This window comes from Oncorhynchus keta, chromosome 5, assembly GCF_023373465.1.
Source record: "Oncorhynchus keta strain PuntledgeMale-10-30-2019 chromosome 5, Oket_V2, whole genome shotgun sequence".
NCBI lineage: Eukaryota > Metazoa > Chordata > Actinopteri > Salmoniformes > Salmonidae > Oncorhynchus > Oncorhynchus keta.
The window spans coordinates 20,745,758-20,757,386 of NC_068425.1; the positions used below are offsets into that span (position 1 = coordinate 20,745,758).

Sequence of the window (11,629 nt, forward strand, 5' to 3'; positions counted from 1 at the left end):
ATGTATTTTGCGACGCTCGTGCACGCCACACGTATGGTCTGGCCAGCATGTATGGTGTATGTAAACATCCGACTTAAACTGTAGCTACCTCATATCCTTACACATCTACTAGGTACTGGTACACCCTTTCAGTGTTGCCAGCTATTGGCTGTCCTAAAAGTTGCTAAATGATGTTATCGCCTAATTTGCATAATTGGCCATGTGCATGTAATTGTGATGGATGCTGTAGGAGAGAGGAATAAAGTCGTGGGAGAGACAAAAGGTGAGTAAAAAACCCTAAATATGTTTAGAACTACAAATGAACTTTCTTCTGTCATTCTTGTTTTTTTTTATGTCACAATTCCAACCCTCCCTTATTCGGGGTTGGGACTGGCAAAAGTGAACCAAAAGAGACACTCTGACGGAGTTACTTCGTTTAAATTATATTTATTTATTTATTAAAAAAAAAAAACTTTTACATTTACATCCCGCCCTGAATATAAGCCAAAACTCTAGATTTGTCGCTAGTCATTTTTTTGAAAATGTGTCGCTAGAGGGGTCTGAATACTTGCTACATATAGCGACAACGTCGCGAAGTTGGCAACACTGTTTAGAAGCCCCACAGTAGAGGTGTCATAATACCCATAAAACCTAGTGGTCAAACAGGGAAATGGTGTGGTGCTCTATATAGCCATGCTATTTTTTTTAACTTGTTATCGTTAACTCTTCATTGTTGGAAAAGGACCTATAAGTAAGCATTTCACTGTTGGTCTACGAAGCATGTGACAAATCAAATGTAATTTGAGTAGTAGGCCACTACAGGGGTAATATAGGGTTACATGGCGGTTTAGTTTCCTTTTATTGTGAACAAATGTGCAATGCACTTTCCAAACTGTGAAAGGCAGCAATACCCAGTCTGCCGGAAAACTACACGAAGAAGAAGAAAGCAACACACTTTTCTCAATCAATGAGAAAATATTTTAAACAGACAAGATGGTGGTGTACACACTTTTTTGATTACTTCATGGAGCCACAAAAAAAGTATTTAACATAATATTGGAGCAATTTCTAAATTCAAACGAACCCCCCTGCAACTACACATGGACATTTAGAAGAAATTAGTTATTCCAAGTCGGGAACTGAGGAAGCATCGTCAAGTTGGCCGAAAATGATCTGTGCTACACTTAACATTACCTACCTAATAACGCCTATAAGCCAGCTGGAACAGTAATGGTCTGACTAGGTCTTGGTGATATTTTTAATAACTAAGGTGCATTATGATGTTTTTAATTGCTAGGGTGCATTTTGTTCGGGTCTATAATCTCGGGTAAGGGTATTTTTAGCCAATGCTTTTTCTAACTTATTCGCAACCTGGTCCATGGTCTGTTTTATTTAAACAAGTACTAAAAAGATCAGAGCAGAGAGGGTAAATGTTGGGGAGAAGGCATTCATAGAAGCATTCCTTTGGGATTTTAGCATTATTTTAAACCAACAAACCTATTAAGTTTTGTTGACTTCCGTTTGAAATTACTTGCCCAGAAATGATTGGTTGGCATTGGTAACCGTTTTAGCCGATGGGAGGCCTAGCTCGCTAACGCTAGTTACATCTTGTTGGCTGAGTAAAGAAAGGGAAAGGAAGCCGAATCTAAAGACAGGTTTGTAAACAGTTTACATCTTGGTAATTTTCGGATTATTTCAAGATGGCTATAGCGTTATTAATTAATATGACACTGCTGTTGGAAACATTTCATTTGTACTATTGTCTGGATATATTCAGCTAGATAAAGTTAAATGGCTTAGCTAATAATATTAGATGTTAACGTGTAGCAAACATTCGCTAGATAGCTAACGTTATGGTACCGAATAAGCTGACGTTAGCTTGCTAGTTAGCTAACGTTATCCTTTATCTGTCACCCACTACTTCAACCGCAAGCTAATTTCTAACCAACAAAAATGTCGATTTAAAATATACGATATTGGGTAACGTTAGTTAACAAGGTAGGTGCTTTATATTTTACGAGTCACTGATCTATGGGTTGTCTAGTATAATTTCTTGTTAGCTCTCTTAGCTAACGTTAGCTAGCTCGCTTGTGTAACGTGAAGTGTCAGATACAAACATGTAAACATTGAAGCATAAGTAACATCAATAAGCAAGCTAATGCCGATAGTGTTGCATCCAATGTGGCTTTCTGCCTGTATAGTTAAGCAACTGTATTTTGCAGTCTGTTTTAGCTAGCTAGCTTTCAAATGTCAACATTACTCTATTGTTTGTGATTTGTGTCTTTATTTAGAATGAATCATGTCACGCCTTGTTTCCACCACTAGCTATCCAACAGAGGATAAAGAAGTTTCATATTCTCTCAACCCCCCCCCAACTATTCATTAGAAAGGAGCAAGAGACAGACTGCACACAGAATGAGGTTGGAAGAGAGTTGTTTACCTGTTATGGTTGTGTTGTGTGCTAACTGTATATCAAGCTGTATCTTGTAGAATCAGGTATACTGCATGCATGCCAGAAAAACGTATGTTCTATTTTCTAGCCTGTCTGTTCTGTTTTTTTTTTTCATTCTTTCTTGCTGTTTGTTTTTTATTTGTATCTTTGCTGCTTTACAGCTCATCTGCTCCCAGGATGGTGAACAACTACAAGCGGACTTCTAGCCCTCGGTCTCCTACGAACAGTGGGGAGCTTTTCACTCCAGCGCATGAAGAGAATGTGCGCTTCATCCACGACAGTGAGTCTGCCTCATAAGGCCGATCTCTTACTAAGACTAGCCCTTAACGTCTCCCACCTGAGTAGGCTTATATGTTGGCCATCAACATGATCCAAAGCTCCTTACAGAGCCCCTGTACCACTGAGCTCAGCTGAGCCATTTGAATGGAATGTGGTATGTAAGGAGATGGTTGAAAGCTGGCATGTGTATGCTTCTTTACAGCCTGGCAGTGTGTGCTCAGAGACATCCGGTCACCACAGAGCAGTGAACGCAAAGACCGTGGACCACAGGAGTATGTGGAAAAGAACCCAAATCCCAACTTAAATTGTAAGTGACTTGATGGATCTGAGTATGTTTGTCATTTAAACAGGCTATTTACTAGATTTGTCAAAAAGACAGAGTAGTAATGTTATTTTTGATCCTTTCTTGCAGCTTTCACACCAGTTGACCTGAGTGACCTCAAGAAACGCAACACACAGGACTCCAAGAAGTCCTAGTCTTTCTCTTTATAGTCAACAGCTTTTTTTCTGCACTAATTATCCTTGAGAACTTTCTCCTCCTCTGTCAGCCAGCAAGTCAACCTTTTGGCCAGTCCTGCCCAGAATGCCGGTCCTCTTTCTGCCCACCTGGACTAACAGCCTGCCCATTCAACAGCGGTGGGCTGATGTCCTAACAACCAAAACATTTTTGGAGTCCCTTATCCACCCCCCCCCGCTCTTTCTCTGTCCGGGCTCAATATTTTCTTACCCTTACCTCTCATCTGGTTGACGTGGAAAGCTGGCATTTGTTTTCCAGGGATTCTCTCTTCCGGCTCTTAGTTTTACAGCCATTAATTTTTCTTTTTCACTCTATTTTTTTTGTATGTGAATGGGACTGATGCAGAGTTTCAATGAAATATGCTGACATCCTGATGCCGAAGTACAGACTGTGTACAAATTCTTCATGGGACACTTTAAAGGACTGCGGTCTTAAATATAAACTGTTTTCTTTTCAATCTACAAAGGATAATGCTGAAGGGCTGACGTTCTTTTTTTGGAAGATAGTTGAATTGTAGATATATTGGAATGGAATCCGATTGTACGGGCGAGTTTTGGAAACCAAAAATTGTTTCGGATAAATGCCAACATTTTTCATATAGATTCATGCCCCTAAAATGGACTTAAAGTAGACATCTCCACATTGACTTCCCAGCCTTGAAAAAAAATATTGAATAAAATAATTTTACAATATTTCACTCTCAAATCATTGGTCATAGATGTTCTGACCTAAATTCTCTTTTTGGATGTGTTACCTGTATACTCCCCAATGATGTATGTACAAACATCACAGAACCTACAGTAGGATGGTAAATTGTTGTCTCATGCTCTTTGTTTTGTTTGTGCATTGTTACTGAAAACAGTGCAATAGGCTACTGAGCAAAAATATAATTGCAAAATTTTCAAAGATTTTACCGAATGCAGTTCATATAAGGAAATCAGTCAATTTAAATACATCAATTTGGCCCTGATCTATGGATTTCACATGACTGGGCGGGAATGCAACCATGGGTTTTTCCCCACAGAAGGGCTATTATTACAGACAGAAATACTCCTCAGCAACCCCTCCACACCCCCCTCATCCTGTGGCGGACTGCAATAGCATCGAACAGTCCCCGCGATATGCAACTGTTCAGGGAAGTCAGGAACCAATACACGCAGTCAGTCAGGAAAGCTAAGGCCAGCTTCTTCAGGCAGAAGTTTGCATCCTGTAGCTCCAACTCCAAAAAGTTCTGGGACACTGAAGTCCATGGAGAACAAGAGCACCTCCTCCCAGCTGCCCACTGCACTGAGGCTAGGGAACACGGTCACCACCGACAAATCCATGATTATCGAAAACTTCAACAAGCATTTCTCAACGGCTGGCCATGCCTTCCGCCTGGCTACTCCTACCTCGGCCAACAGCTCCGGCCCCCCCGCAGCTCCTCGCCCAAGCCTCTCCAGGTTCTCCTTTACCCAAATCCCAAATAAATCAGCTGGGCTTGACAATCCGGACCCTCTATTTCTGAAACTATCCGCCGCCATTGTCGCAACCCCTATTACCAGCCTGTTCAACCTCTATTTCATATCGTCTGAGATCCCCAAGGATTGGGAAGCTGCTGCAGTCATCCCCCTCTTCAAAGGGGGAGACACCCTGGACCCAAACTGTTACAGACCTATATCCATTCTGCCCTACCTATCTAAGGTCTTCGAAAGCCAAGTCAACAAACAGGTCACTGACCATCTCGAATCCCACCGTACCTTCTCCGCTATGCAATCTGGTTTCCGAGCCAGTCACGGGTGCACCTCAGCCACACTCAAGGTACTAAACGACATCATAACCGCCATCGATAAAAGACAGTACTGTGCAGACGTCTTCATCGACCTTGCCAAGGCTTTCGACTCTGTCAATCACCAGATTCTTATCGGCAGACTCAGTAGCCTCGGTTTTTCGGATGACTGCCTTGCCTGGTTCACCAATTACTTTGCAGACAGAGTTCAGTGTGTCAAATCGGAGGGCATGCTGTCCGGTCCTCTGGCAGTCTCTATGGGGGTGCCACAGGGTTCAATTCTCGGGCCGACTCTTTTCTCTGTATATATCAATGATGTTGGTCTTGCTGCGGGCGATTCCCTGATCCACCTCTACGCAGATGACACCATTCTATATACTTTCGGCCCGTCATTGGACACTGTGCTATCTAACCTCCAAACGAGCTTCAATGCCATACAACACTCCTTCCGTGGCCTCCAACTGCTCTTAAACGCTAGTAAAACCAAATGCATGCTTTTCAACCGATCGCTGCCTGCACCCGCATCCCCGACTAGCATCACCACACTGGATGCTTCCGACCTTGAATATGTGGACACCTATAAGTACCTAGGTGTCTGGCTAGACTGCAAACTCTCCTTCCAGACCCATATCAAACATCTCCAATCGAAAATCAAATCAAGAGTATGCTTTCTATTCCGCAAACAAAGCCTACTTCACTCAAGCTGCCAAGCTTACCCTAGTAAAACTGAATATCCTACCGATCCTCGACTTTGGCGATGTAATCTACAAAATCGCTTCCAACACTACTCAGCAAACTGGATGCAGTTTATCACAGTGCCATCCGTTTTGTCACTAAAGCACCTTATACTACCCACCACTGCGACTTGTATGCTCTAGTCGGCTGGCCCACTCGCTACACTGGCCCACTCGCTACATATTCGTCGCCAGACCCACTGGCTCCAGGTCATCTACAAGGCCATGCTAGGTAAAGCTCCGCCTTATCTCAGTTCACTGGTCACGATGGCAACACCCATCCGTAGCACGCGCTCCAGCAGGTGTATCTCACTGATCATCCCTAAAGCCAACACCTCATTCGGCCGCCTTTCGTTCCAGTACTCTGCTGCCTGTGACTGGAACGAATTGCAAAAATCGCTGAAGTTGGAGACTTTTATCTCCCTCACCAACTTCAAACATCTGCTATCTGAACAGCTAACCGATCGCTGCAGCTGTACATAATCTATTGGTAAATAGCCCACCCATTTTCACCTACCTCATCCCCACAGTTTTTATTTATTTACTTTTCTGCTCTTTTGCACACCAATATCTCTACCTGTACATGATCATCTGATCATTTATCACTCCAGTGTTAATCTGCAATATTGTAATTATTCGCCTACCTCCTCATGCCTTTTGCACACATTGTATATAGACTCCCCTTTTTTTCTACTGTGTTATTGACTTGTTAATTGTTTACTCCATGTGTAACTCTGTGTTGTCTGTTCACACTGCTATGCTTTATCTTGACCAGGTCGCAGTTGCAAATGAGAACTTGTTCTCAACTAGCCTACCTGGTTAAATAAAGGTGAAATAAAAAAAATACGATCCTGCAGGTGAAGAAGCTGGATGTTGAGGTCCTGGGCTGGCGTGGTTACACATGGTCTGCGGTTGTGAGGCTGGTTGGACGTACTGCTGCATTCTCTAAAACAATGTTCGAAGCACCTTCTACAGCATCAATGTAACATTATAACTTTAGTCCGTCCCCTCGCTGCGAACCAGGGACCCTCTGCACACATCAACAACTGACACCCTCGAAGCATCGTCACCCATCGCTCCACAAAAGCCGCGGCCCTTGCAGAGCAAGGGGAACCACTACTTCAAGGTCTCAAAGCGGGTGATGTCACTGATTGATATGCTATTAGCGCACACCACCGCTAACTAGTTAGCCATTTCACATCGGTTACATATAGACAGTATGGCTAGTATACGGTATGAACAGGAACAGTGTGTACAGCGGTTATAGGATGATTCTGGACTAGAATACAGTATATAAACGTTATTAAAGTGACCAGTATTCAATGACTTATGTACATAGGGCAGTAGTCTCTAAGGTAGCTGGCTAGTAAAAGTGCCCTAAGTTCAGGGCAGTGTACTGGGTGAAACTGGCTAGTGCTGACTACTTAACAGTCTGATGGCTTGGAGATAGAAGCTGTTTTAAAGTCTCTCGGTCCCGGCTTTGATGCACCTGTACTGTCTCGGCCTTCTAGATGGGTGACCAGGCCGTGTCTCGGATGGCTGAGGGGCCAAGCCGAGTTGCACCAACTATCAAGGAATATGTCAGATCTATTTTTGTATAACCAGCACTACAGTAAATTCGAGACCATTGCGCTGTTGCACTGATAATTGCATCACAGGTCTTGACTCAAGGGATCAATTTCAAATGGTCCCTTCTTGATTTGACAGCATAACCTGAGTAAACTGGAAGGGGCGGCGCACAACAAGCGGACACTGACAGCGTCATCCGTGCTCACGTAACGAGGGCACGTGGCTATAAAGACAGCTTGCGCTCCATTTTAGCGTTTTTTTTCTCTCACGCAGCCGAGTAGTACCGCAGGGTTATATCCAAGGTTTTTACTTAAGGCAGGGCTCAGTCAGGCTAGTTTTTAGTTCGCTAACAGTTCTTCTTAGCGTAATTGAAACTTCATAATGGCCGATAAAATGGATATGTCGCTAGACGACATCATCAAGCAGAACAGGCAGCAGAGAGGGGGCGCAGGAGGCCGTGGTGGTGGAAGAGGCCGTGGCCGGGGAGGCTCTGGCGGGGGCCGAGGTGGTGTTGGCCGTGGAGCAGCTGGTGGAGGCTTTGGGGGCCGAGGTGGAGGATCGGGCCCCATGAGGAACCGACCGAACCTGAGCCGTGGCAGAGCAAGACCTACGCCATACAGCAGGGTATGAGAAATTTAGAGGAATGGGCTGAGAAAAAGGAAAACGCCTCGTAACCTGAAAATGCCTGCTCGACGTCCTCTAATCTTCAGGCTTGCTAGCTGCTCCCAATGCTATCAATGGCTAGCTTGCTAGTCGAGAGGCACTTAGGTAGCTAATCGAATTTCTCTCGAATTAACGAAGGGAAACCCTTTTAAATTGTGGTTGATATGGAAATATAATGCACATAACGTGTCCTTGTCCACCCAAACCCGTGTCTGTTACCACTTTTTGAGAATAAGCTTTTGGAGCAGGTTAGCTAGTTGCTAACTCTGGAATAGCTGCTTACCTACAAGGCCCAGACAGCGCCATTTTGAATTCAGCATCTTCAATCAATGAAATATTTATTTCATGGTCTGTCGCAGTATCTTTCGTCCCAGAAAGTCACTTGTTTGACCACAGAATGGCACTGCATCGAATAATATCGTTGCAGTTGGATAATTTTTGTAGCAGAGGCAACTTTTGGGGAGTTTCATCCTACACTCCTTTCTTTTTGTTTGGGAGTGGCTGGCGGGTTAACACAATCCCCTTTGAGCAGCACCATATCAACACAGAATGGTGTCCTTTATGGATGGAGCAGTGGACTTTTCCCCTCTTATTATTACATATTTTTATCTCTACATTTCTAGTTGTTACTCGTCACAACTCAATCAAAATGGCGTGGTTTCAAAATGGACGCTCAGATGGTTGCCATCCATGTTCAGGCCAGGTCGTTGGTCTACTTTATTTTGCTAGTTGTCTCTTTCAGAAAATGGACACGTAACTCATCAAAGCTAACTCATGGCTTTTAAAGAACAATTTAAGCAAATAACCACACAGCTGGAGTCGACACTGATGCAAAGTACTACAGCGCCATACGGATGGATGACTTTCTTCAGCATACTACTCTCGCTGGGGGATGGCCGCCTGGAGAGCCTTTGGTGGAGGAGCAGATGACAAGAGAACAGTGGGCGACATTGCTAGCCTAGTTAGCCAACGAGGGGGTGGGAGCGGAGTGCAGATGGTAGCGAGTAAATGTGTACTGTTATTGACTTGTTTACTGCTAAATGTTGCTCAAAATAGCGTCAACAGACGTCAATGCATACATTTCTTCATTCTAGTATGGGAAATGTTTCATTTTTTTTTTTTACAATTAGGGCCCATCAGTTTTAGCTAAATGCTTTATGGCCTGTTAGCTTGGTCTAGTGTCTAGAATTGATATGCTGCCATGTGTCCTGTTTTTGCACTGGTTTACTTGCTTGTAGTAATAGGGCGGGGAATGCTGGGAATCTCCACAGGGTAGTAGTGTGCCAACCACCTGGCCCTGTTGGCTGTGTAGTCCCTGATCTCCCCAGCACCTACCCAGCTGTGTGGACTGGACTCTGTGATTGGCAGAGACAGGGGAGCCTGAAGTCAGCAGGTTCGTTCTCTTTCATCTGTTGCAGCCCAAGCAGCTTCCTGATAAATGGCAACACGACATGTACGGCAATCATGGCTTCAATGCCAGTGTTGGGGGTGGCGCTGGTGTGGAAACCGGAGGGAAGCTTCTTGTCTCCAATCTCGACTTTGGCGTTTCAGACGCAGATATTCAGGTACAGCTTATTTTCTTTGACTTGGTTGACTCTTTAGAAATTGCATATTTACCGTGGCTTAGCATTTCCAAAATGGCACTTGAAATCACTTACAATCACTACATGGTTTCTCTCACTACAGGAGCTCTTTGCAGAGTTTGGTACACTGAAGAAGGCAGCTGTTCACTATGACCGGTCGGGCAGGAGCTTAGGCACTGCAGATGTCCACTTTGAAAGAAAGGCAGATGCTCTAAAAGCTATGAAACAGTACAACGGTGTACCACTTGATGGTAGGATTCTCAAGTGGCTTTGGCAGTTGCTGTTTTGCTAGTTCTCTTTCAGAAAATGGATGTTTAACTCATCAAAGCCAGCTCGTGGCTTTTAAAGAACAGTTTAAACAAATAACCACACCGCTGGAGTCGAAGCTGATGCAAAGAACTACAGCGCCATATGGATGTTTATCTTTCTTCAGCACACTACTCTTGCTGGTGATAACCTGAATACTTTCTCTTGCAGGGCGTCCCATGAACATACAACTTGTCACATCACAGATCGACACACAAAGACGACCACCCATGCAGGGGTAAGTGTTAAGATTTAGCTGTTTTCCAAAACAACCTGAGCCAATGATAAGTGTCATGAATGGAAGGTGCTAATGTTCAGATGTTCTACAGTATGAACCGAGGAGGTGGTGGCATGAACAGGGGTCGTGGTGGTGGGTTTAGAGGGATGCAGAGAGGACGTGGAGCAGGACGTGGAGGAGGCAGGGGCCGAGGTGGCCGCGGGGGAAGCACTAAGCCACTTTCCGCTGAAGAGCTGGATGCCCAGCTAGATGCCTACAATGCCAGGGTGAGTCTCGGTTTGAAAATGAGAAAGGGGTTATAGTTTTAAAAACCAAATATTTGTCTGCCTACATGTATATAGTGTTTGACATTACTGCTGGGACAGGCCTACTATGGTAGCATGCGTCTTATCTGATGCGTTTCCTCCACCCACCCCAGATGGAAACAAGCTAAGAGCAAAGCCTAGGTGAATCCTCCAGGCTGCATTACACTCCAGGCTGAACATGAGGACAGTCGCAGTTGTTACAGCGTTGAAGATGCAGGACATTTTACACTTGGATGTCTTCTGATGTGATTTAAATTTGTGTATCAATCCTTTTAAATGCTCCGATGTGTTTTTTACCAATTTGTTTTTTTGAAAAAAATATTGGTTTTGACTGTAGGTTTAAGGGGGTGGGTGGGGCTTTCCCTGTTGATCTGATTCCTTTCCCCATAGATCATTGTAATAAACCCTGCAGTACATTTTAACCATACTCTGGCGGCTTTGTTTTTATTTTCAAGTGCACAAGTACAGTGAAATCCCTTGCATTGTTGGGAGGGCCTTCACATAGTCTACACCTGTTTACAAAGCATGTGACAATTAAGATGTGATTTGATTGCTCATTTAAACAATGCAGTGATCCAATATCGGTACAACACATAACAAAGGTAAGCTTTCTACGGGGTTAGTGCCAATACCATATTTACAATGTGCAGGGAATAGGATCTTAGTGGTAGATATGTAGAGTTACGGTGATTAGTCATCAGGGTATATGATAAAAAGCAGAACGTGTCGGGTCAGTGTGAGCAAGTAGTGTGCATGGAGCTAAAAATATAAGGGGCCATGAAGATGGTCAGTGTAGTCATAACTATTTTGCTTTCTTATGGCTTGGAGGGCTCTACGCCAAATAGTTTTGCAGTGCCAAATGTCTTCCCGGTTCCAAACATTGTGTAACAAAGCCGGACACAGAAGTACTGAGGTTGTCATGCAAATCTTAGCTGAAGTGCACTGCACCCAACGGTGCACTAGGACATGGGAAACTAAAGACTTGTCATTTGGCGACGTAAAGTATCCTGTCGGTTTACTAGAATAAGGCCAATTGACGCAACTGCGAACAATTTGATTAGCAAGCTGTTGCATGTCGCCCAGATATATGAGTGACTGGATTACCTAGGCTAAACCACTAGATGGCCGCATAGTTCATTGATTGAAAATTGCTTTGTTAAGGCTACTTTGTCAATTTTGCAGTCTGTCCATTACTGATGTTTAAAAACTTGGTCTGTTCTTACTCCGTGTACTTGG

At 43.9% G+C, this 11,629-nt stretch overlaps 2 protein-coding genes across 7 annotated transcripts; both read left to right on the forward strand.

Moving 5' to 3' along the window:
• Positions 1-908: 908 nt before the first annotated feature.
• LOC118384694 (mapk-regulated corepressor-interacting protein 1) lies at positions 909-3,919 on the forward strand. 5 transcript variants are annotated; one of them, XM_035771427.2, is made up of 6 exons: positions 909-1,222; positions 1,519-1,634; positions 2,305-2,399; positions 2,593-2,711; positions 2,913-3,017; positions 3,123-3,919. In XM_035771427.2, exons 3-6 carry the CDS (start codon positions 2,395-2,397, stop codon positions 3,185-3,187), a joined length of 294 nt encoding a protein of 97 aa, XP_035627320.1. In that variant the 5' UTR covers positions 909-1,222; positions 1,519-1,634; positions 2,305-2,394; the 3' UTR covers positions 3,188-3,919. The 5 variants fall into 5 exon arrangements, with proteins under 5 accessions (XP_035627320.1, XP_035627323.1, XP_035627322.1 ...); XM_035771429.2 differs by lacking the exon at positions 909-1,222 and having other exon boundaries at positions 1,322-1,634; positions 2,271-2,399; XM_035771426.2 differs by lacking the exon at positions 909-1,222 and having other exon boundaries at positions 1,322-1,634.
• A 3,624-nt stretch (positions 3,920-7,543) lies between these two features.
• On the forward strand, positions 7,544-10,820 carry LOC118384695 (THO complex subunit 4-like). Of its 2 annotated transcripts, none has more exons than XM_035771431.2 (6): positions 7,544-7,922; positions 9,380-9,526; positions 9,648-9,795; positions 10,022-10,088; positions 10,180-10,354; positions 10,507-10,820. In XM_035771431.2, the coding sequence occupies exons 1-6, from the start codon at positions 7,680-7,682 to the stop codon at positions 10,519-10,521; spliced, it is 795 nt and encodes a 264-aa protein (XP_035627324.1). In that variant the 5' UTR covers positions 7,544-7,679; the 3' UTR covers positions 10,522-10,820. The 2 variants fall into 2 exon arrangements, with proteins under 2 accessions (XP_035627324.1, XP_035627325.1); XM_035771432.2 differs by having other exon boundaries at positions 7,779-8,958.
• The last annotated feature ends 809 nt before the right edge of the window (positions 10,821-11,629 follow it).

Coding starts and splice junctions, on each gene's coding strand:
- LOC118384694 (XM_035771425.1), top strand. CDS start 2,489: ATGCCAGAAAAACGTATGTTCTATTTTCTAGCCTGTCTGTTCTGTTTT. Junction 2,712..2,912: donor TGTGCGCTTCATCCACGACA/GTGAGTCTGCCT, acceptor GCTTCTTTACAG/CCTGGCAGTGTGTGCTCAGA. Junction 3,018..3,122: donor CCCAAATCCCAACTTAAATT/GTAAGTGACTTG, acceptor CCTTTCTTGCAG/CTTTCACACCAGTTGACCTG.
- LOC118384695 (XM_035771431.2), top strand. CDS start 7,680: ATGGCCGATAAAATGGATATGTCGCTAGACGACATCATCAAGCAGAAC. Junction 9,527..9,647: donor TTTCAGACGCAGATATTCAG/GTACAGCTTATT, acceptor CTCTCACTACAG/GAGCTCTTTGCAGAGTTTGG. Junction 9,796..10,021: donor CAACGGTGTACCACTTGATG/GTAGGATTCTCA, acceptor TTTCTCTTGCAG/GGCGTCCCATGAACATACAA.